Source organism: Melanotaenia boesemani, chromosome 1 (genome assembly GCF_017639745.1).
Source record: "Melanotaenia boesemani isolate fMelBoe1 chromosome 1, fMelBoe1.pri, whole genome shotgun sequence".
Classification (NCBI taxonomy): Eukaryota; Metazoa; Chordata; class Actinopteri; order Atheriniformes; family Melanotaeniidae; genus Melanotaenia; species Melanotaenia boesemani.
In genome coordinates, this window is record NC_055682.1 from 15,763,513 (window position 1) to 15,783,967 (window position 20,455).

Consider the following 20,455-nt stretch of genomic DNA (forward strand, 5'->3'; position numbering starts at 1 on the left):
CAGTGTGTCCATGGCTTAGACTCAACGGCCAACTGGCTTTTTCATGTGTTCAATGTTTTTGCATCAGCCTTTCCACAGCTATTTATGCAGTTGTGCTTATTGTTGGCTTTAGCAATTACAGAAATAAGAAGATAAAGGAGTGAGAGTCGTGCACTGATGACTTCATAGTCTCTCGCCTCCCTACTAACTTTTTCAGACATCAAGAGAGCGGAAAAGGGGTGGAGGGAGAGAAACGAGTGGAGGCTCATCTGCATCAGCAGCAGGAGCAAATATAAACGGAGCAAATGATCTTACATAAGGAAATGTGAAGGGCTGTCTGCTACTTTTTGAAGATGGAATAGAGGAATACCTCTCATGCTCCTTTAAATTGTCGGACAGGAAAAGTTTTCCGGTGAAGTGCTGCCACATCAAAGTGTAAGGGTGAGATGTTATGTACTGGTTACTACTACATCAGTAAGAGTTTAACATTTCTGTATGAGGACACAATTAGACAAAAATGCAACAGGAGAAAAAAAATTAATTTGTAATATTTTTACAGCAGCTCTGCTTTCAGTGTTGTTTTAGCTGGGATTTTTGTTTCTTTTTTAAAGAGTAATTTGTCCATGGACACTAAGCTGCAAATGCTACTTGTGTGCTACTCCTCTTTGTAAAAGCAACAACTAAAACAGAAACCTTTCCATTTACAAGGGCATGCACCCAATTATTGTTCATAGAGTTGAAACTGGATGGATGACAGTAACCCTAAAAATAGACATTCCAAGAAAATATCTTTTAATTATGTTCATTTTAATGAGGAGCTTCACAAATTTTTTTATTATTTTTTTTTTTTATCGTGATGCTTTTACGGATCGGCTATATATATACATAAATACATATATTAGTGCTGGGCACGTTAACGCATTAATTGCACATTAACGCAACAATTAATGCCGTTACTTTTTTTAATCGCCCTTTTTTTTTTTTTTGTTTTGTTTTGCTTTGTTTTGTTGTTTTTTGCTGGCCGCTGGCTCTGATCACAGAAACATGGCATCCATGTGTCCCTTCCCTGCTGCAGCGGTGCGTTTGATAATCAGGAGAGAGCGGGTTTATTAAAATGAAGACACGTTTTCTGTCTGGAACTTAAGAAAGAAGAAAAAGAACCGATAATTATTTTTGTCAGTCAAAACTCATAGAGATGGCAGAACATTGTGATTTTTGGACGGGAAACTTTTTATTTATTATTTTTTAAATAAATGTGGTTTTAATTTCTGCAAGACAACAAAGGTAAGACATGTTTTCTGACTTTTACAAGCATGGAGCATAAATCAGGACTTCTTCTGCCTCTGGTTCGGTGAATCTTGGTCATAGCGAGATGAAACTTCCAGCTGTGGAATCTGTGAGATGTGAGCTTTCAGTAGAGGAGCCGTTTGTTCGTGTTCATGGAGAGACATCATCTGTGTTTACATGTTTTTCGGACTTTGTGTACCTGGACTTTGAATTGTTTGTTGTCTTAACTGTGTTTGGTGGTCATAGAAATGGTTTTGCTGAGCTGTTAGCTGCGATTCTGAACTTTCTGTGGATACCACACATGTTTATAGTTACATTTACACATCTGACGCTACACCCGGAAACGTTTTATGGAACTTATGTATCCCCAAAGTGAGCTGTACAAAGTCTAGTCAGTTTCCACCAAGCTAAGGCTAACTACCTGCTGGTTACTGCTTTAGCTGCTACAACATAATACTCACAAATTTGTTACTTAACTTTCAGCCATTGATTTGCATTGTGGGTAATGGTCTCAGCAGTTTGGATCTTTGGCTTTATTGATTTTTTTTCTTTTCCTAACTGTCCGTCACTGTTTTAAGAGTGCAATGCTAAATCAATGGAGCTCTTTTAACTTTTTGATAGTAGCCTATTTAGATGGTGTCACTGAAATAAAAAGTGAGATACTACCTCAGATTATCTTAAACTTTTGTTCCAATGGTAAGTGTGGCTGTTCTTCAATCTACAGCATAATTGCCTGAGAGCATCAAACCTGGACTCCTTCCATCATGTGTTCAACAGAAGACTCACTTATCCTGTTGAAATTCACAACCATCCAAAGAAACAATTTGGTATCAAATTTGACTCGGCTAGCTCCCTTACAGGTCCTTTGTCAGTTGTTGTTAAAATGAGTGCAGCCTGTGAGATGAGGCATGTTTTACATCTCTCAGGCATGTTTTACAGCTTAGATGAAGAGATTTGTAGAGACGCTCCTGAAGCTTCAAAGGAAGGGGCAGTTAGGTGTCACAGGCAAGCAAAGTGAGAAGAAACTGAACTTGCCAGCACTTTGATCATGTTCACCACTAAAGGCCGTGGCCCTGTTAAGAAGAGCAGAAATGCACTTTAGGATAAAAGATCTCATTCAAGCGTGTATATTTTCCATTTCTTTTTGAAGTGTAAATGTATATCATGTCATGATACGGCACTTTGTACTTTTTCATAAATAATAATCATGGGTTCACACAGAGCTGAAAGTGAAATGGTAATTCATGCTAATCAAGATTCACACTTGAATTTTGTCACATTTATTGTCTGATGATTCTACTTCTTCCCACAAGTCTAAGATTGTAAACGAGACATCAAAATGCAAATATTTGATAATACAATTGATTATTCGCACGGCAACAGCTCTTGATCCGGGAGTGTATTATTTGCTGCAGAAGAGTGTGATTGTTGGACGTCGCTATGACAGACGCAAACAGCAAGGGAGGGGGCAGATGACAGGTTTTTTGAAGGAGGACAAAGGAGCAAGACGTGATAGGGAAATTGTGGAGCGAACGGACAGACAGTGGGGGGTAATTATTAGCTGTTACAATGCTACAACAGGAAGAGAGGGTGAAAAGGGGGAGTAATCTGAAGACTTGCATCCTCATCTGTTATAAATGTTCAGTCACACCAGCAAAGCAACACACTACACATTCTGTCCTTTAAAAGCCCCTCACTGCCTCGTTTACCTTTTTGTGTGAATGTGAGAGTGCGATTGTTGGCTGTCTTTGCTTAATATTGCAGTTGGGTCCTTCTCGCCTGCTCTCCTCCCTTTATTCTTATTTATTTGTCAGAGGTTGTGTTCAGGGACGTTCCTTGTCATTCGTCAGGGCGGCCCATAAAACACACTGTCATGACTGACTGGCCACGCTCCAAACTCATTACCGATTGGCTGACAGAGCGGGTCGCTCTGTTCTGCTCTGCTGTTTTGACTCCTGTTTGCCAGGCATTTCAGGCTCAGGAAACTTTAAATGCAGCGCCGTCTTTCCTCGCGTTGCTCCTCTCAGACTCACGCTCAAGGTCACATGAATATGGATTTGAGCCTCTCCTTCCAGTGCACACATGCTGATGATGAAGTCTGGATCTACTCAGAGGGATTGTAATTCAGAATGCAGGTCTGATTTTTGGCATCTGGACGTCGCTCTGTTCCACTGTCTACCTGGGAGTAGGTTTTGAAGAATAAGAAATATGGAGAGGACTTCTGAGAGAGCAGAAGGCTGAGACAAAGAGCAGCAAAAGGAGAATGGATGATGATGGTGGAAACAAGGAAGATAGAGCAGAGTGGGAGCTTGTACTTAAAGAAAAGCAGGAAAAATTCTAGGAGATTGGAAAAGGCCAACATACATTGTGTCTGAGCTTGTTTTGCAGCTGATCAGCCGTATCCATTTCATCATAGAGAGCAGGCTGCACGCCACAGACTGCTGCAGAAAATCCGTTCTCATCAGTGTGTGTGTATACACACTGTTTGTGGCTATTCATCCAGAATAATAGTGTGAATACTGGCCTCATGTGTATGCATTCACATTTGTTTTGCATGTGCATATGCTTGCTAAAATGTTCATTACTTTCCGAATACTATTATGTTTGCTGCATTATGACTATCACCACCCTTTCTCTTCACTCCCTTGCTCCTTGTAATTTAATCTGTAATCTGATTAACCTCTTTGCCTTCCATTTATTTAACGAGTCAGTCACGCATCTCCTCCTCCTCACTTTCACTGCTGTACTCACCGTTTTGCCCCGTTTCTCCCCCCTCTTCACAGAAAACAAGGCACCTTTACAAAGGTCTCGCTCGCGGCAGAATGTAAATGCGAGCTCGGCGGTGGCGAAAGCTCCTCCTGCCAAGGAGGCTCGTAATGAGTCTGAGGGCCATCCATCTGCAGCCAGGATCAAGGCATCTGCAAGCTCAGAGTCAGGCCGTAGGAACAGGAACGCTCCTGGTCATGTCTATGGGCTGGACAGAGAGAGGGTGGTGGAGAGGGAGATGGTCAGAGTGATGGAAAAAGAGACGGATGTCGACGAGGAGGCTCCCGCCTTTCAGCCATCCTCCTCTGGTCCTGCAGTCAGCAGCTGTGACGCCAATGGAGAGGCAGATGTAGAGGCTCTCCTGGCCAAACTCAGAGCTTTGTGAGGTTTGTTTCTCAACACAGAAATAATAAACACCACATGGTGTGTTTTCTGCTCCACAGATGATCCGAATGTTTCCAAAAGATCTTCATGGTTCTTTTCCTTTTTTTCAGTAACAAAGTACATACGCAAAAAGAGTCAGACATTCCTGCAAATTATAGACATTATTAATATTTTAAAGAAACAGCTGGTCACTTTTTAAGTCTCTGAATATCCTACAAAGTTCCCCATGAAGGGACTGATTTTCAAAAAATACTCAAGCACATTAGTGTCACAGATTATAATTCAAAAGGGAAAAAAAGGACCCAGAAAGATTCAGCAGAATATGATCCAGCAAAGTGCACTGCCAATAACACTTGGCCGTACCACATTCATCCCAAACAAGAAGGCAATTCTTCATAAAGCTGCAGCATTGCTGAGCACTTTTTCTTACTTAGGAGTATGCAACATGATAAAAAAAAAACCTTCAGATGAGCATTTTTACACCTTAACTACATTACTTATTTTCATAAGCATGTTAGTAGTCATTTACAAGTAAAGACTTTAAACATATATCCACATCTACTTTGATTTATAACATGTTTATAATTCCGTTTCTTTTAAAGGTTTTTTTTTAATTTTGTTTCCTGCATGTTTTTGTTTTTATATATATTCAGTGTATTGGCCTAATTGTATGAAAAATCTCTAAAACCACAAATAAATCTATAAAAATAATTTAATCTATGATTATCCTTTTTAAAGGTATTATAATAGTCAGACGTTTATTATAGTTTATTGACTAGACTAGTTTATTATCTGTGTGAGACAGAACATTTACAAACAATCAGACATCAATTATTGTAAAAGGGAATAAAATATTGTCTAAATGTACAAAGAAGCAAAATCATCAGAAATGATGCAGTTTGTCTTCAACATTCCCTCTGAGTCCTCGTATGTTACGCTTCTTTGTTGTCTTTATTTGTACTCATTTTATAGAAACATTTACAATAAAATAAATGTAAATTCTTGTCATCTTTGTCATAAATCAAATGACATTTATGATTTATGTGGCTGTTAGTGTGTTTTTTGTTTATAATGTCCATTATCATTAGACCAACATATACCCATTCACTGAGCAGAACCATCCTTACAGGATTCACGACTGAAGGAGCTGAGGACAAAGTCATGAAAACTACCTCAACCTAACAATGACAGAACACTGGTTAGTAGCACTACATGCTGGTAAAGGATGGAAACATTTGTAGTGAGGATGGTGTGAGTCCATCAACAGCTGCAAAGAGTTCAGATTATCTTTAAATTCTTCTGAGTCAGGATCTTTGAAACCCTTTCTTTCTGTATCTACACCATCACCGGTCTTCTATGTGTGTGCATCCCAAAATATGCAGCTGGACAGGTGTGGGAGCATCGTGTGAATTCTCTCTGTAGATGTCCACTGCAAAACCAACAGCTATTTTGGGCTCTATTCATACCTGAGGTGGGACAGTGTGCAGCTGACATAGTACTATACCTGGCTCCTTTCCCATTTGAATCTGTCAGTGGATCCTAGAAGGTTTCATGTTCTCCAGTGCAAAACTGGCCACACAGCTGCCTCAGTTTTCACTGGATTTGTGAGTGGATTTCCTCATAAAAGACTACCCAATCATCTGTAGGGATAATGAAAATGCAGATTTGCCATGGGGTCTGTACATTTGGATTGTTAAATGTTCTAATTCAAATTCACAGCCGACTCAAAGCCTGCGAAGAGCATGTGTGAACTTTAATCGCTCATTTTTATTCTTGGAAAAAAGGCATTAAACAGCACGGCACAGAACATATGCCTCATTTAAAACATAAATCAGTTGCACATAAATATACAAAGGATTAAGCCCAGAAACATCATATAATCTGAGCAGAGACGGAACTGAAAAGTCAGGGGAGGGAGAATGCTTCAGACCAGTTAACCCACTATCTGACAAGGTCTTCTCGCTGTAGCCTGGCAGCTGGTGAATATTTTCAGCGCTGGGAGCAGCACCCCATCTGGAGGAAAGCCAAAGACAAACATCTCCCCAGTGATGCAAACAGCCGTTTGGTAGAGCAGAGCAGTTGCTTACTAAACTCCTCCAGAGACCCTGATAGAGCGTTAGCTGGTTGCAGCACGCCTCACTTTAAAATCAGACCAGTTTTCCATACGTCCTTGTACAGCAATACAACAGGTCTCAAACAAGCCGTTTCCTTTCAGTCTCACTGAGAATTACCTTTTTGTTCCTTATCGCTCCTCAGCTTGCAAAACAATGTAATCTTGGAGATTTTATACTGTTTGTGTGCCTTTTTATGCCTAATATGTTCTTTCTGAGGCTTTGCCCTGATGTTACGACTGGATAATTAACATGCTAAAGTTGCTTCAGATGCACAAGTTATGCAGGTTATTTATAATACCCCAAACAGACTGATGTCATCACGTGTTATGAATTGTTAAGTGGTAAATTTTTCTAATCTGAACGGTCATATATAATTGTATGCAAATATTGCAAATATATCCAAAAACCTTTGGAAAAATAAGTGTTGATTCATGAATTCAAAAGAAGTGAAACTATCTCTGCAGCAAACGCAATAAAACAGCTTTCTATAATTGCCGAAGCACAAAGGGAAAACACAGTTTAACTCATGCATTGGAAGACGGGTCAGTCAAGCGCACATTTATAATTTGACTCTTCACACCTTTCTAATCAGGCTCAGGATCCAAACTGAAGCTAATTGATGTCACAAACAGCTGAGATTATCAAAGGGTTTTTTGCATTGTCTACTGATCATAAAAAACAAAACAAAAGAAAACGGTACGGAAAAATTGCAGGTGAGATAATTCTAAGATAAAAACTGTACATTTGTTTGGTAAAAGGTAGAATAAAAACTCCACATGACTACAAAGATGCTTTTAAAGTTTTTGTTGTTTTTTTTTTTTTTTTAACTAAAAGAAATGTTGGTGAGCTACTTTGCTGCGTAGGCTCCATGTATAAACACGGTTTATGTGGGAGAATCATCAGAAGGAAACACTACCTGTGATACCAAGGAGGAAGTCACCATCTTACATATGCAAAGCAACATCTGGATTTCACAAAAACAGAGTATGTCTTAGAGGAAGAAAAAATAAAAATACCGGATTTTGATTAAAAAGCACATTTCCAACTATAAATCATGGGGGTGGAAATATTCTGCTGTGGTTCCTGTTTTGCATCAGTTGGCGGCACAGCAAACGCTGAACAGATGGAGGAAAGAATGGATTCCACTAAATATCAAATTCTGGATGTAACTGAAACTGATGAGAGGCTGGCTTCTACAACAGAACAATGATCCAAAGCACACCTCAAAATACACTATGAACATGAGCTGAGGCTTTTGAAGCAGCCCTCACAGTCCCCTGACAGGAGCCTCATTGAGAATCTGTGGGTTGATATTTAAAAAAATAATAAAAATGGCTTCAAATGTCTCAAATCTTAAAGCATGAGAGGTAAAACTTCTTAAAAGAACAATGACTTATGAAATGCTGCTTTACTCGTTGCTCATTCCACTATTGGGTTTGCCTTTAAGATTTACAAACAACTACATTTTGTTACAGCATCTGTGCAGATACAGTCCTCTGAAAGGAAATCAGGAAAATAACCAGCTAAACTCATAGATGCTGCAAATTGAGAGGGGAAGGAGTGTATAAGGAGGGTGGGATCTTGTTATGCTAAGGGGGCCTTCATTACTCACAAGCCTGTGTTCCATCCACAAGGTTTATCTATGGGCCTAATAAAGTGGAGCAAAACATATTGTGTAGCAGATTGCAATCCTGGCTCATTTGATGGGAGAGGAAGTTAAAAAATGTGTCTGAGGATTTGAAGTGGGGGGGTGGGGGGGGGGGACTACAAAGCAGATCAACAGATTTATCACCATTTTTTCCACAGGAGTCACAGAGTGAGAACTGCTGTATATAACTGCTTATAACCATCATTTATGGAATTTGGTGAAGAAAAGAAAAGATTACTGCTAATCTACTGCTGATAGTGGCAGAATAAATCCTGTTTCTCCTATCTAACTGAAAAAAGCTGGTCAAAGCTACTTTCCTTCCCTTGATAGACTATGGAGACCTGCTGTATATGCATGCCTCTGTTCAGTCCTTGTGCTCTATGGACAGTCTGTACCATTGTGGCTTCTGGTTTGTGATGGGCTGCAAAGCTCTCACTTACCACTGCACCCTTTATGCCAGTTAGAGTTCAGTGGCCTTCCCTATCCATACACAGGCTTCCACATTGGCATTATTTTATCTATAAATCCATTCTTGGCTTGCTTCCCACCTACTTCCTACCTACTTGACTTTAATTTAAGCCTAGTAATTTTTGTCTGTGCTTAATGATTTTCTTTTACTGACACTGAATTTGGCAAAAAGCTTGTAAAATGTCTGCCCCTGCAGCCTGAAACAGCTTACAAACAGACTTAAAACTGCAGGAACTGAGCTCAGTTAGAGCTTTTAAAAATGTCTTAAAGTGCTAAGAAGCTGATTCAATAGGTGTCTAAAACTGCTCGTCCGGCTAACTATGCTTTCTGTATTCTATTGCCCTCTAGACACACACACACACACACACACATATATATATATATATAGTTTTACATATATTACATATATATATATATATATATATATATGTAATATATTATGTTTTTTGATTAGTTATTTTAACCACTACTGTGTGTAATGAAATTGGGGCTGCTGCTGTCTTGGCCAGGGCTTCCTTGAAAAACAGATTTTGTAATCTGAATGGGACCTGGTTAAATAAGGGTTAAATTTAAAAAAAAAAAGTTTTATATTGAGAAAGGAGGTGAGAAATTGTTTTTATGCACTCAATTTACCCTCTAAAAACATTGCTCAATAAATAAATAAAGGGAATACTTTCATCTTAGATCTGAATGAATGAATGAAATATTCCAGTTGAAAATCTTTATTCTTTACGTCGCAGAATGTGTTATGCACAAAATAATAGGAGAGTGATGAATGGAAATCAGAATCATTAACCCATGGAGTCTTCAGAATCATATTCAAAATAAAAATGACCCAAGTTCTGTAGAAAATTTTTAAAACAATTCTCAAGGCTCTCATACCATCCTCACGCCATCTGTTTCTGACAATTTGAGCAGAAACATGTACATCAGTGTCCTGCTGGAGGTAATTTTGTAAGGCTCTGGCAGTGCTCTACCTGTTCCACCTTGCACAAAGGAGCAGATAGCAGTCATACTGCTGGGTTGTCCTCCTACGACCTCCTCCATGTCTCCTGGTGTCAACCCCCCCTTACCTCCCAGGTGTGCGGCCGCAGCAGGCAATGGGCTCGCAGCAGTAAGTGTAAGAGCATCAGGAGTGATGAGGTCGGACACAGCATGATCAGCATCCTGTTCAGCGGCATTGAGAATCTTTTGGAGGTGTTGGAGAAGGCTTTGTGCAATAACCCAACTTTCCCATCATCAATACAAGATCTTGGAGAAAATTATGTACTTTTAATGTCTAACCTTTATTACTTTCAAGTGGGGTTGGGAATCAAAACACAATTTGAAACAGACATTAAACATATCAAGTATCAAAGACCCATAAAAAAAGGTTCAGTTTCTATCAGTAATGGAGAAGAGCCATATCCTGGTCCTGAAAGGACCACCATTTAGGTTCTAGATAGACTGCCATTTTGCAAGTAAAGGTTACCTCTCAGTCAGGATGTGTGCAGGTTAATGTTAGAGCAGCCTGGGCATCAGTGTATTGTAAATAACTAAAAAATTTGTATGACATGGCTTCATATGAAAAATACTAGTATTTTGAATTATCAAATTACAGGTAATGTTACGTCTTTTTTTCTTTTATTTTTTTAACCACTTTGGAATCAAAACTAGGCTTTGATTAGGATTGTGATTATTTAGGAATGATCCCAGCCCTTATTAGTGATGTTGGTGTGACAAAGTGAAGAACAGAGTTCAACTGTTGCATCGAAAGGATCTCAGTTTAGCAGTTTCTTGCATAATATTGAGCAGTGCAGTGCAACAGCAGCCAATTTTAACACATGCACACTGTCAGCTGTAGCTGCCGTAAAGCAGGTTTAAAATTTTTATATTTCAGATACAATAGCTCATGTCTGCTTGAGTCATCTTCAGATGTAATGATGTAATCTGTAAATTCTTCTTGAAGATACCAATAGGATCTAACTTGATAAATCTTTAATCTGATAAAATTATTAAAGATCCCAGTTATCTGTTTCTTACTTTATGGTAAGTCAGAGGTCTTGATCAGCCTGGAGCTTCTTTGGGAGAGATATTGGAAACATTCCTGGGAGATTTTGGTCCATATTGACATGACAGCATCGTACATTTACTTCAGATTTTTTTGGCTGCACATCCATGATGAGAATCTGTGGACTGTGGTGATAATAAGATGGAACTGGTCAGCAACAATACTCAGGAGGGCTGTCAGGTTTAAATGTTGCCCAACTGGTACTAAGGCACCCAAAATGTGCCAGGAAAATAGCCCCCACCCCATTACACCAGCAGCAGCCTGAACCATTGATACAAGGATGGACCCCTACTTTCAGGGTGTTTACACCAAATTCTGACCCCACCATCTGTTGACTACTGATATTTTCTCTTTTTCAGACCATTCTCTCTAAACCGTGGAGATGGTTGTGTGTGTAAAAGCAATTTTCATATAATCATGTTCATGCAACTGCATCGTGCATTGCCATGCTTGTGTAACCTTTTAATAATAGCTTGTCACCCAGTGGAAGAGCACTGAATGCAGAAGTGTTAGCACTGTAAGAACTGTAGGTTGACCTCTCCCTGAGCCTCAGGACAGCTGGACCCTAACAAACAAAGAAGAAAACCATCAACACACTTGGTGTGGATGAATGATTCTTCTGCTTTGTGATCCACCCTTTACATATCCTGCCGAGCTTTGCTTTTGCAGAGCCCCACTTAGACTTGTAAGAGACTCTGTGTGACTGCTCTCACATCTACAAGTTGTAATATAATTCTGATTTCTGCTCATCCAGACTTTTGTTAAATAATTTCCTCTATATGTGTGAAATCGCAGTAGATCAGAACTTTTTTTTAAATACTCAGACCAGCTCACCTGACACCAACAACCCTGCCATGTTCAAAGTGTCTTAAATCCGCTTTCTTCCCTATTTTGATGCTCATGTTTGAACTTCAGCAAGTCTTGAGTCTGTCAGAATGCCTCAACACACTGAGTTGCTGCAAACCTATCAGCTGATTATATATTTGTGTTAGCGAGCGATTAGACTAATGTACCTAATAAAGTGGCCAATGAGTGTATGTTTCCAAGTATATTTGGAATGTTATTGAAGAAAAAAGAAATAGTCAGTACACATTCTGTTGTTTTTGTGTTTTTTTTTTTTTTTAGCAGAAGCCTCAAACCACCATGCTTACATATCATGCAGACTCACACAGGAGAGAGAGCTTTTATTGTCACCAGCTGGTTGATGTGCAGAGCTTTCAGAGCAGAGGGCTGTCAGCACAAATCAGACCGTGCCTGTCAATTCATGGAAAAAATAAGTCTTTAATGTCTAAAAACTGTTTTCTTTTCAAATGCCGGCCTTTGTATTTGGCCCAACACTTGCTGACACACACACACATATGCACTCATGAAAGCCCCGAAGCCATAGAGCATCCCACATGAGAAATCCAAATTTAACCCCTGCTGTTACGTTAGTGAAGGTGAGCTGTTACAAGACCTATGTAGACCGCTTTATTGACTACATTTAAAGTGCATCTGTTCACTCCGACGTGTGAGACGTGTGTCAGTAAGTTGAGGTTTTGGGGTAGTTATGAGCTGCACTTCTTCCTTTTTAATTCTTTTGCCAGTTTTCCTGGCATCTGGTCCCAGGATGTGACTGATAGTCTCTACATTTTTTGTACATCTGGATTGAAAAATTGTTTGTAATTGCTCTGTATTTCAACAAAGAAAACCTTGAGCTGTTTCCCAAACTTTGTCACTCTAATAGGCTGAAGTGTGGGGAATGCTGGTGAATTTTTCTGTGAACCTGCACCATAGACCATCATCTCTATGTGGCAGAGCCCGACAAATCATCGCGCTGCTCAAACTGAGTCACCTTGCTTTTGGGCTCAGATCCAAGAGGAGACAGTGATGGTGGTAAACCAATGCCTTAAAAGTGTCGTCCGAGGACAAGCTGGGTTCTCACTGTTCCTTCCTGTTTATTGATCAAATCAGGCCCATCTTTGATGAAACTTTCATATCTGTGAAAAGCAGTGTGTGTTGGTGAGCAGCACTTAAATCAGCAATAAATTCTTCCCACCTTCCTTATTATTCCTCTCTCATCTCTGTCTGCTTTCATTGCTTGTGCTGCTCTGTTGCCCTGTGTTCTCTTTACCGGGTCTACCTCCATCTGTCACTGCAGGTGTTGTGTGTCTTGTCTGTATTTCCTCTGATCACTGCTGCATTACACCAGTGTAAATTCTTGCCCTCTTTCAGTTCTTTGTCTTTGTTGTTCTATCTTGCAGAGATTTGTTGATGTTTGCTTCCATCTTTTTTTTTTTTTTTTTTTTGTTGTTGTTGTTAAAATGATAAAAGGCAGAAAATGCATCCCTTGCTACAAACACCACATATTTGGTAATCATGCCAAATATCAAAACATATATTGAATGCTTGACTATCTGTCCCAAAGCGCCGATTTAGTCCCACTTCAAACAGCTGAATGGTTTCCTGCGTCTGAATGCTCTGCATGTTTATTCATGGCAGTCACAACAAATTAGCAGGGCTTGGTTTGGTGTTGTTTTCTGTTTGTTGTGCAGCAGCTGATTTGTGCTGCTCTCTTAATAAATGACCAGGTTTGGAATTTAGAAAAAGTACATATATTGACACTTTAAATAAAAAAAAATTACTTGCTTTATCTACAGAAGTATTTCAGACTGAACAGAATTTTCAATATATATTTCTCACCTTTTTTGTCTGTTATATGATAATTCTACTTGTTCAAGCTATACATACATACATACATACATACATACAGGTGAAACAAAAAAAATAGGATATTGTGCAAAACTTTATTTTAGTTATTAAATTTAAAAAATTTAAATAAGATATAGACTTATTACATGCTAAATTAAATATTTTAAGCATTTACTCTTTATAATTTAGATGATTATGGCATACAGCTTATGAAAATAAAAAAAATCATAATCTCTGAAAATTAAATTACATGAAATCAATAGAAACAGAAATGTTGACCATCTGAAGAGTACAGTCGTGCATTTAAACTTGGTACTTGGTTTGCCTTTGCACGAATTAATGCCTCAATGTGGCGTGGCATGGATGTTATCAGACTGTGGCTCTGCTGGGATGTAATGGAGGACCAGGATGCTTCAATAGCGACCTTCAACTCTTCTGCCTTGCTCGGTCTGATGTGGCTCATCTTTCTCTTGGTAATGACCCATCGATTTTCTATGGAGTTCTGGTCTGAAGGGTTTGTTGGCCAATCAAGCACAGTAATCTCTTGGTCATTAAATCAGATTTTGGTTCTTTTGGCATGTGGGCAAATGCCAAGTCTTGCTGGAAAATAAAGTCAGCATCTCCTAAAAGCTTTTCTGCTGAAGGAAGCATGAAGTGCTCTATAATCTCCTGGTAGATGCTGCGTTGACTCTGGACTTAATAAAGCACAGTGGACCAACACCAGCAGATGACATGGTTCCCAAATCAACACAGACTGTGGAAACTTCATGCTGTACTTTAAATGTCTTGGATTGTTGCCCCTCCATTTTCCTCCAGACTCTGGGACCTTGATTTCCAAATGAGATGCAATGTTTGCTCTCATCAGAAAAGAGCAACTGCTCACCAGATCAGTTCATGTTTTTTTTAGCCAGGTAAGAAGCTTCAGACATTGTGTTTTGTTCAGGAGTGGCTTGACAAGAGGAATATGACATTTGAAGCCCATGTCCAGGATCCGTCTGTGTGGTGGATCTCGAAGCACTAATTCCAGCCTCAGTCAACTCCTTGTGAAGCTCGGCCACATTTTTGAAAGGCCATTTCCTGACGATCCACCCCAGGCTGCAGCCATCTCTGCTGGTTGTTCCACCTTTTTTCTTCCACACTTTTACCTTCTAGTCAACTTTTTATTGATGTGCTTTGATGCAGCACTTTGAGAGCATCCAACTTCTTTAGCAATTACCTTTTAAGGCTTTCCCTCCTCTTGGAGGGTGTCAATGAGGGTTTTCTGCACAACTGTCAGGTCAGCAACCTTCTCTATGATTGTGAATTGTACTGAAATAGACTGAGAGACCTTTTAAATGCTTTTAAATGGAGTCCTTTGCAGGTGTTTGGGATTAAGACGCTGATTAGAGTGTGGCACTTAGATACAACAACTTTAGACCTTTTCACACTTTTGGTTTTTGGGTTTCCATAAGCTGTAAGCCATAATCATTAAAATTATAAATGCTAGAAATATCTCACTTTGCATATAATGAGTCTATATATTATTACTTTACCTTTTCAAGTTGATTTACTAAAATAAATTAAGTTTCGCATGATATGCATGATTCAATTTTTTTTTTCCTGATCATACATATCATACATATGTATGTATGTATGTATATATATATATATATATATATATATATATATATATACATATATATATATTCTTCAGAAATAGTTTTGCAAACAAAGCTGGTACTGTTTTATTTATATTGTCAAATGCTCTCAGTTTTTGCTAATTTCTGTTTCATTTTAGTTGAATCTGTGTCAGTCAGACAAAAGAAAGAAAAAACTGTGCTGTGTTTTCTTGGTTTGTTTAAAATGCTTGAAGCACGAATTCAAATCCCCCAGAGCCATAGCTCGGAGCAGAGTGACAACTGTAAAAACACTCCATACAGTCATACTTTCTTGCCGACAACAGCAGCAAGCACATGTGGCTTTGATCACCATGGTGATGGTGGTGTAGGGAGTGACGGGGCATGCAGAGTGACAGAGGCAGACTCTCAGGGGAATCATTATCCTGTTTAGTAAACCTAATGAGAGAGAAGGTGTTGCACCTCAGCCAACTCCTTGCAAACTGACACTCAACCATGTAAAGAAGAAAATTGTGTCTAACAGATGCGAATGAACTCTATATTCCATAAAACGTCGAGAAAATCCTGCACACATTAGTTTAACACATAATTACTTTGTTATTAAAGCCATCGACAAATGAACACACTGTTAACACTTGAAAAATTAGATTTCCCACAGAATGTTGTTAAAACATGCCCATAAATGTGGTCTGCTATTATTTATCAAACTTCAGCTAATGTTGCTGAAAGTGAGAGTCCAAATAAAAAAGGTAAAACAGTAAGGGCAACTGGTGAAGGCAAATAAAAAGAATGGCATTTGATTAAAAGCCATCCAACCCACCTACTACATCGAACTCTACCTTCTATTCAAAACAAATGGCTTTAGAAATTGTAAAACTGTTGGTAAAATTCACAACTGGGCTGCATGTTATCTAAAACCTTCAATATTTTAAAAGGGCAAGGCTGCTGTTTTGTTCAAAGATGAAAAGGAAAACTAAAGAATTTCAAGTTATGTGACTGGCATTCACTTAAAAATAAAAGGCAAAGTTAAGAGTCAGAAATTTACCAACATACAATACTTAAGCATTCGCCACTCAGTAAGTACTTTCAGACAGCAAGAACGTTTTCATTGTCCCTCTCTAACAAGAGGATCAGCTGTTTCCTATTTATTATTATTCATTATAGTACATATAGCAATCAATCTTTTTAAACCATATTTAAGAGTAGATACACCCTACTTCAATGCAGTTTCTATCTGGGATAAATAAAATGTTTTTTGTTTTTCATAGAAACCCATGGATGACATTAATGTGCAGTCACTGACCAACAGTTTAAGAGAACATGAATTGGCATCTGCTATAGTAGGGGGCAAAAATACAGTCATAAAACATTGGATTTATATGATAACTATTAACCTTAAAAATACAAATATTAAAGCTTTAGGCTAAACACAGCATAATTTGTATTGCATTGCATCTTCTCCTTTAAACCAACACTTCGTAAGAAATAAATACACTATATAGTAGTTGAAGTGAGTCACTGACCAGCCACAGGTCGGCTGTTACTTTATTTAAGTGCTTCTATCTGCGTAGAAAGTCAAAATATAATAAAACTCACTCTGAAAATATGTGCAGTGGCTCCAGGAGGGGCTCCAGTTATCTATTTGATGTCAATGTGTTTTTACCATAAGCACTGATTTAAACCCTTTGAGCCCTGTGCCCATTTTCAGGCCTATGCTTGAAAATTGCATAATAAAATCAGTATATTGCTGCGATCACAAGGTCTGTTTGAACACTGTTGGACTTTGTTAGGATGTGTAATGTCCCCTTCACTCTCTCTTCTTTTATTCTGTTCACTCGCTCTCTTCTTTCGTCTTTGTCCCTCCATCAAGTCCATAATAATAATAATAATAATACATTTTATTTATAGGTGCTTTGGAAAGTTTGTGATACCAGTGGCCAGCTCAGTTAGGTTAATGTCCTTAATATTAAGAAAAGGGATGGTGCAAGATAACTTAGGTTTGGATAATGTGACATCAAGCATGTGGTCAGAGATGGGGAGATCAGCTTTTTAAGTGCATGTGGAACTCTATAAACTGCTACAATCCAAAGGTAAGGTAATTATGAGTATTGTTAATGTGAACATTGAAATCACTGTACAGAATTATAGATGATGACAGGGAGGAAACATGGGTGAGGAAAGCAGAAAACTCATTGATGAAGTCAGAGTTGGGCTTGGGTGGACAGTAAACAGTGACCACTATGATTGGAGGTGGTCCATTCAGTTTTATGACCAGAAACTCAAATGACTGATATATAGGCACTGAACCCGGCGAGACTTTCCAATTCTTGTGATAGATCATCGCGTGACCTTCTCTGCGACCTGTAACACGGGGCTGACAGATGTAAAGAAACCCAGAGGGAGTCACTTCATTCAGCTGGGAAGAGTCATTTTGTTGTTGCCAAGTTTAAGTTAGACTCCAAAAGTCATACTTGCAGTCAGTAATGAGATCGTGGAGCAGATGATTAGCCGACTTGGCAAGGCTGGCTAGTACACTATGGTTCACTTTCCTTGTGGAATTTCTTGGTTGACGACGAGATAAAGACCAGAGGGAGTTGATGGATGAGGAGTCATCAGTGTTGAAGTTTTGTTGTGACTCAATGTCGGTATGTTTCCGACAAGCAAGAGAAATGATGTCGAGCTGAGTTGGACCAGAGAAAAACTAAGTTTCAGAAGATCAGCAGCCGAGTATTGGAGCAGGACAGGAGGAGCAAGGCAGCCCAATAGAATATAAACCAAGAAGCCAACCTGGCAATCAATATTTTGGTTCAGCAGGCAGGTCCAGAGGAAACCAGTAGACGAGCAGAAGCCAAGGCATCACTTGGGTAATCCGATAAAATATGATCCCTGGTTAAAGAAAACAGAGCAGCCGTAAACAGGAGAGAAATGACCATCACAGAAATAGAGATTTAAAAAAGACAGCAGCAGTAATTCACGCCAGCATTCACTCAGACCGGAAATGGTGATATATATAAAAATTCAGCAGGTTTTGAAAAATTATAATAATAGTAATTAAGTATCAGGTGGAGCCTTGTATCCATAAGGTTGTCATGATGCTGGACAGGACAAGGTAAAACAAAAAAAGATGGCATGCTATATAAGTTCCAGGCTTGCCTAAAACAAAACAACCACTTTCAGGGTGAATATGAATATCCCTTTAGAACGATGCAGCTGCAGCTTTATCAAATGTAAAGACTGATTAAATTAAAGTGGAACAAAATTAGAGAATTTTTCCTATATCAGGCTGTACAAGGTTAAATTCAAATAGAAAAAAAGAATAGAAGGAAAAAAAAAGCATAAAATAACCCAGCAGTCCAAAATGATCAATGAAACATGAATATACTTGATGGCTTCAAACACAGCAGTGAAGAAGAGGAAATTGTGAAAAATGAATAGATTAACAATTAAATCTTCCAGAGTTGCAACATATTAGCAAAACAATCTTCTCCAATAACAACCACACAACCAGGATTCCACACACTGGTTCATAAGTGGTCTGCCTATCCATCAGCACCGTTATACTCCTCAGAGATTTTGAGCTGAATAGTTGATCAAAGCTCTCCGCTACCAAAAACCTACAAATGAGAAATGTTTTGCCACCTCTCTAGTACAAACACAGTTCCACAATGCACAGTAAAGCTGTTCAGGCAGCTTATGGTGACCCTTCATCTCACTGAGATAATTTATGTTGATCTTATTTTAATTTTTCACCCATCTGAATCAATGAGTATAGAACAAGTCATGTAGGTTGGAGGAGGAGGTGTATGTCTGTTTTGCTTCCAACTCCTGTATCATCTTGGCATTGGTCCTGGTTGGCCTCAGTGCTGAAGCTACATGCTCAAACAGCAGCGTCTCTCATTAGAAAGCCAAAGAACAGTGATGGCTTCGGGGAGCACAGCCAGCTTTGCTGTCACAAACACAGTTGTTTGGACTGTTCAGGTATCTGGCAACATGATGCCGTCCTTTTCCAGACAATCACACATCCAGACATCATTTGTAAAACTTGATTTTTCATTATACATCATCTGGTTCTAATCCACAACATTAATATCAGAGAAAGTCGTTGATTCAGTCGTTGACCAGTAGTTAGTGGTCTCTTAAAATTGGTTGAGGAAAGTGCACCAGTTTATTTTTTTTTTTTTTTATCCTTTTTTTTTTTTGTCTGTTCTGCAGTAATCTGCCACATACTGATTTTAAATTTGGCTGCAGTAACCTCCATGACTTCAAACTTCTTTACCCAGTGACATTCATCTGTTTTCTGGGTCACAGCATTTACCAACTTCTACTAACAAATAAATGAAATTTTTAAAAGTCCCTTCAACTACTGGCCTCAAAGTTCAGACCTTTCCTTGGTACCATTTCTTTCAGACTACTGATTTACTGCTCACTTCAAATATTTTAACACACTTCAAGACAGATTTACACAATTAATTTTATGTTGCATCGCAAAATAACAAGATAAAGTCCCTGTATAGCCCAGTTTAAATGGGTGCAGATTATTTTCAAGCACAAGTTGCAAAGATGGAGCTGACAGTACATACATTTAGTAATCCCTTCATGCTCTGGTATATCAGAGGCAGATTACATGATACTCATGTATTGTGTGCAGCAGAACACGCAAGATTGTTTTTTTTTCTTTCTTCCTTTCTATGATGGGAAAGAAAGGTGATCGTCCAAGAGCAGTAATGTGATATATATATATATATATATATATATACACACACACACACATATGTGTGTGTGTGTATAAAACACATATGTGTGTGTGTGTGTGTATAAAATGTTAATATGTTATTACCATGTTAATAAATCAATTAACGTCTTTTTTTTTTCTTCTTCTTCTTCTTCTTTTCAAAGTTCTTGCTCTCTGGCTCTGAACACAGAGAAACCACATCCTGAGGCCTGCAGCCCACTGTCTCTTCCTCCATGTCTGGCCTTGCTGCAGCAGTGCCTCTGATGTAAACAATCAAAAGAAGACATGTTTGTGTGACACTTAAAAAAGAAAAAGAACGACTCATGCAAATGGGCAGAAAATTGTGATTTTTGGACAGGAAACTTTTTTTTTCTTCTTTTTTTTAACTAAATGCTGTTTTATCCTGGTGGATATAAGTTTTGAGGCAAGACAGCAAAGCTAAGATATTTTATGATGGTTTTACAAATGTGAAGCATAAACTGGGCGTTCTTTTCCCTCTGGTTCAGGGAATCTTGGTCATAGGGAAATGAAACTTACACTTTTGGAATCTATGAGATGAGAGCTTTCAGTAGAGGAGTTGTTTGTCTGTGTTCATGCTGTCAGGTGGACACGGCAAGCCATAATTTGTGTTTGCATATTGTAATATGCAAACACTTGTCTCCCCCGGAGGTGAATGTGTGTTTCCCCAATGTCAGGAATCAAAGGATGACAAAGCCCCTG

The 20,455-nt window shown here is 38.7% G+C and overlaps 1 protein-coding gene across 5 annotated transcripts in view; it reads left to right on the top strand.

The window, feature by feature from the left end:
* The window catches only part of LOC121644020 (protein diaphanous homolog 3-like), a 176,922-nt gene extending 171,502 nt beyond the window's left edge, over nt 1-5,420 (top strand). For all 5 annotated transcript variants that reach the window (XM_041991717.1, XM_041991738.1, XM_041991724.1 and 2 more), the window contains one exon: nt 4,050-5,420. In XM_041991717.1, the coding sequence (XP_041847651.1) occupies nt 4,050-4,417 (368 nt within the window). In that variant the 3' untranslated portion in view covers nt 4,418-5,420. The remainder of the gene's footprint in view (nt 1-4,049) is intronic.
* The last annotated feature ends 15,035 nt before the right edge of the window (nt 5,421-20,455 follow it).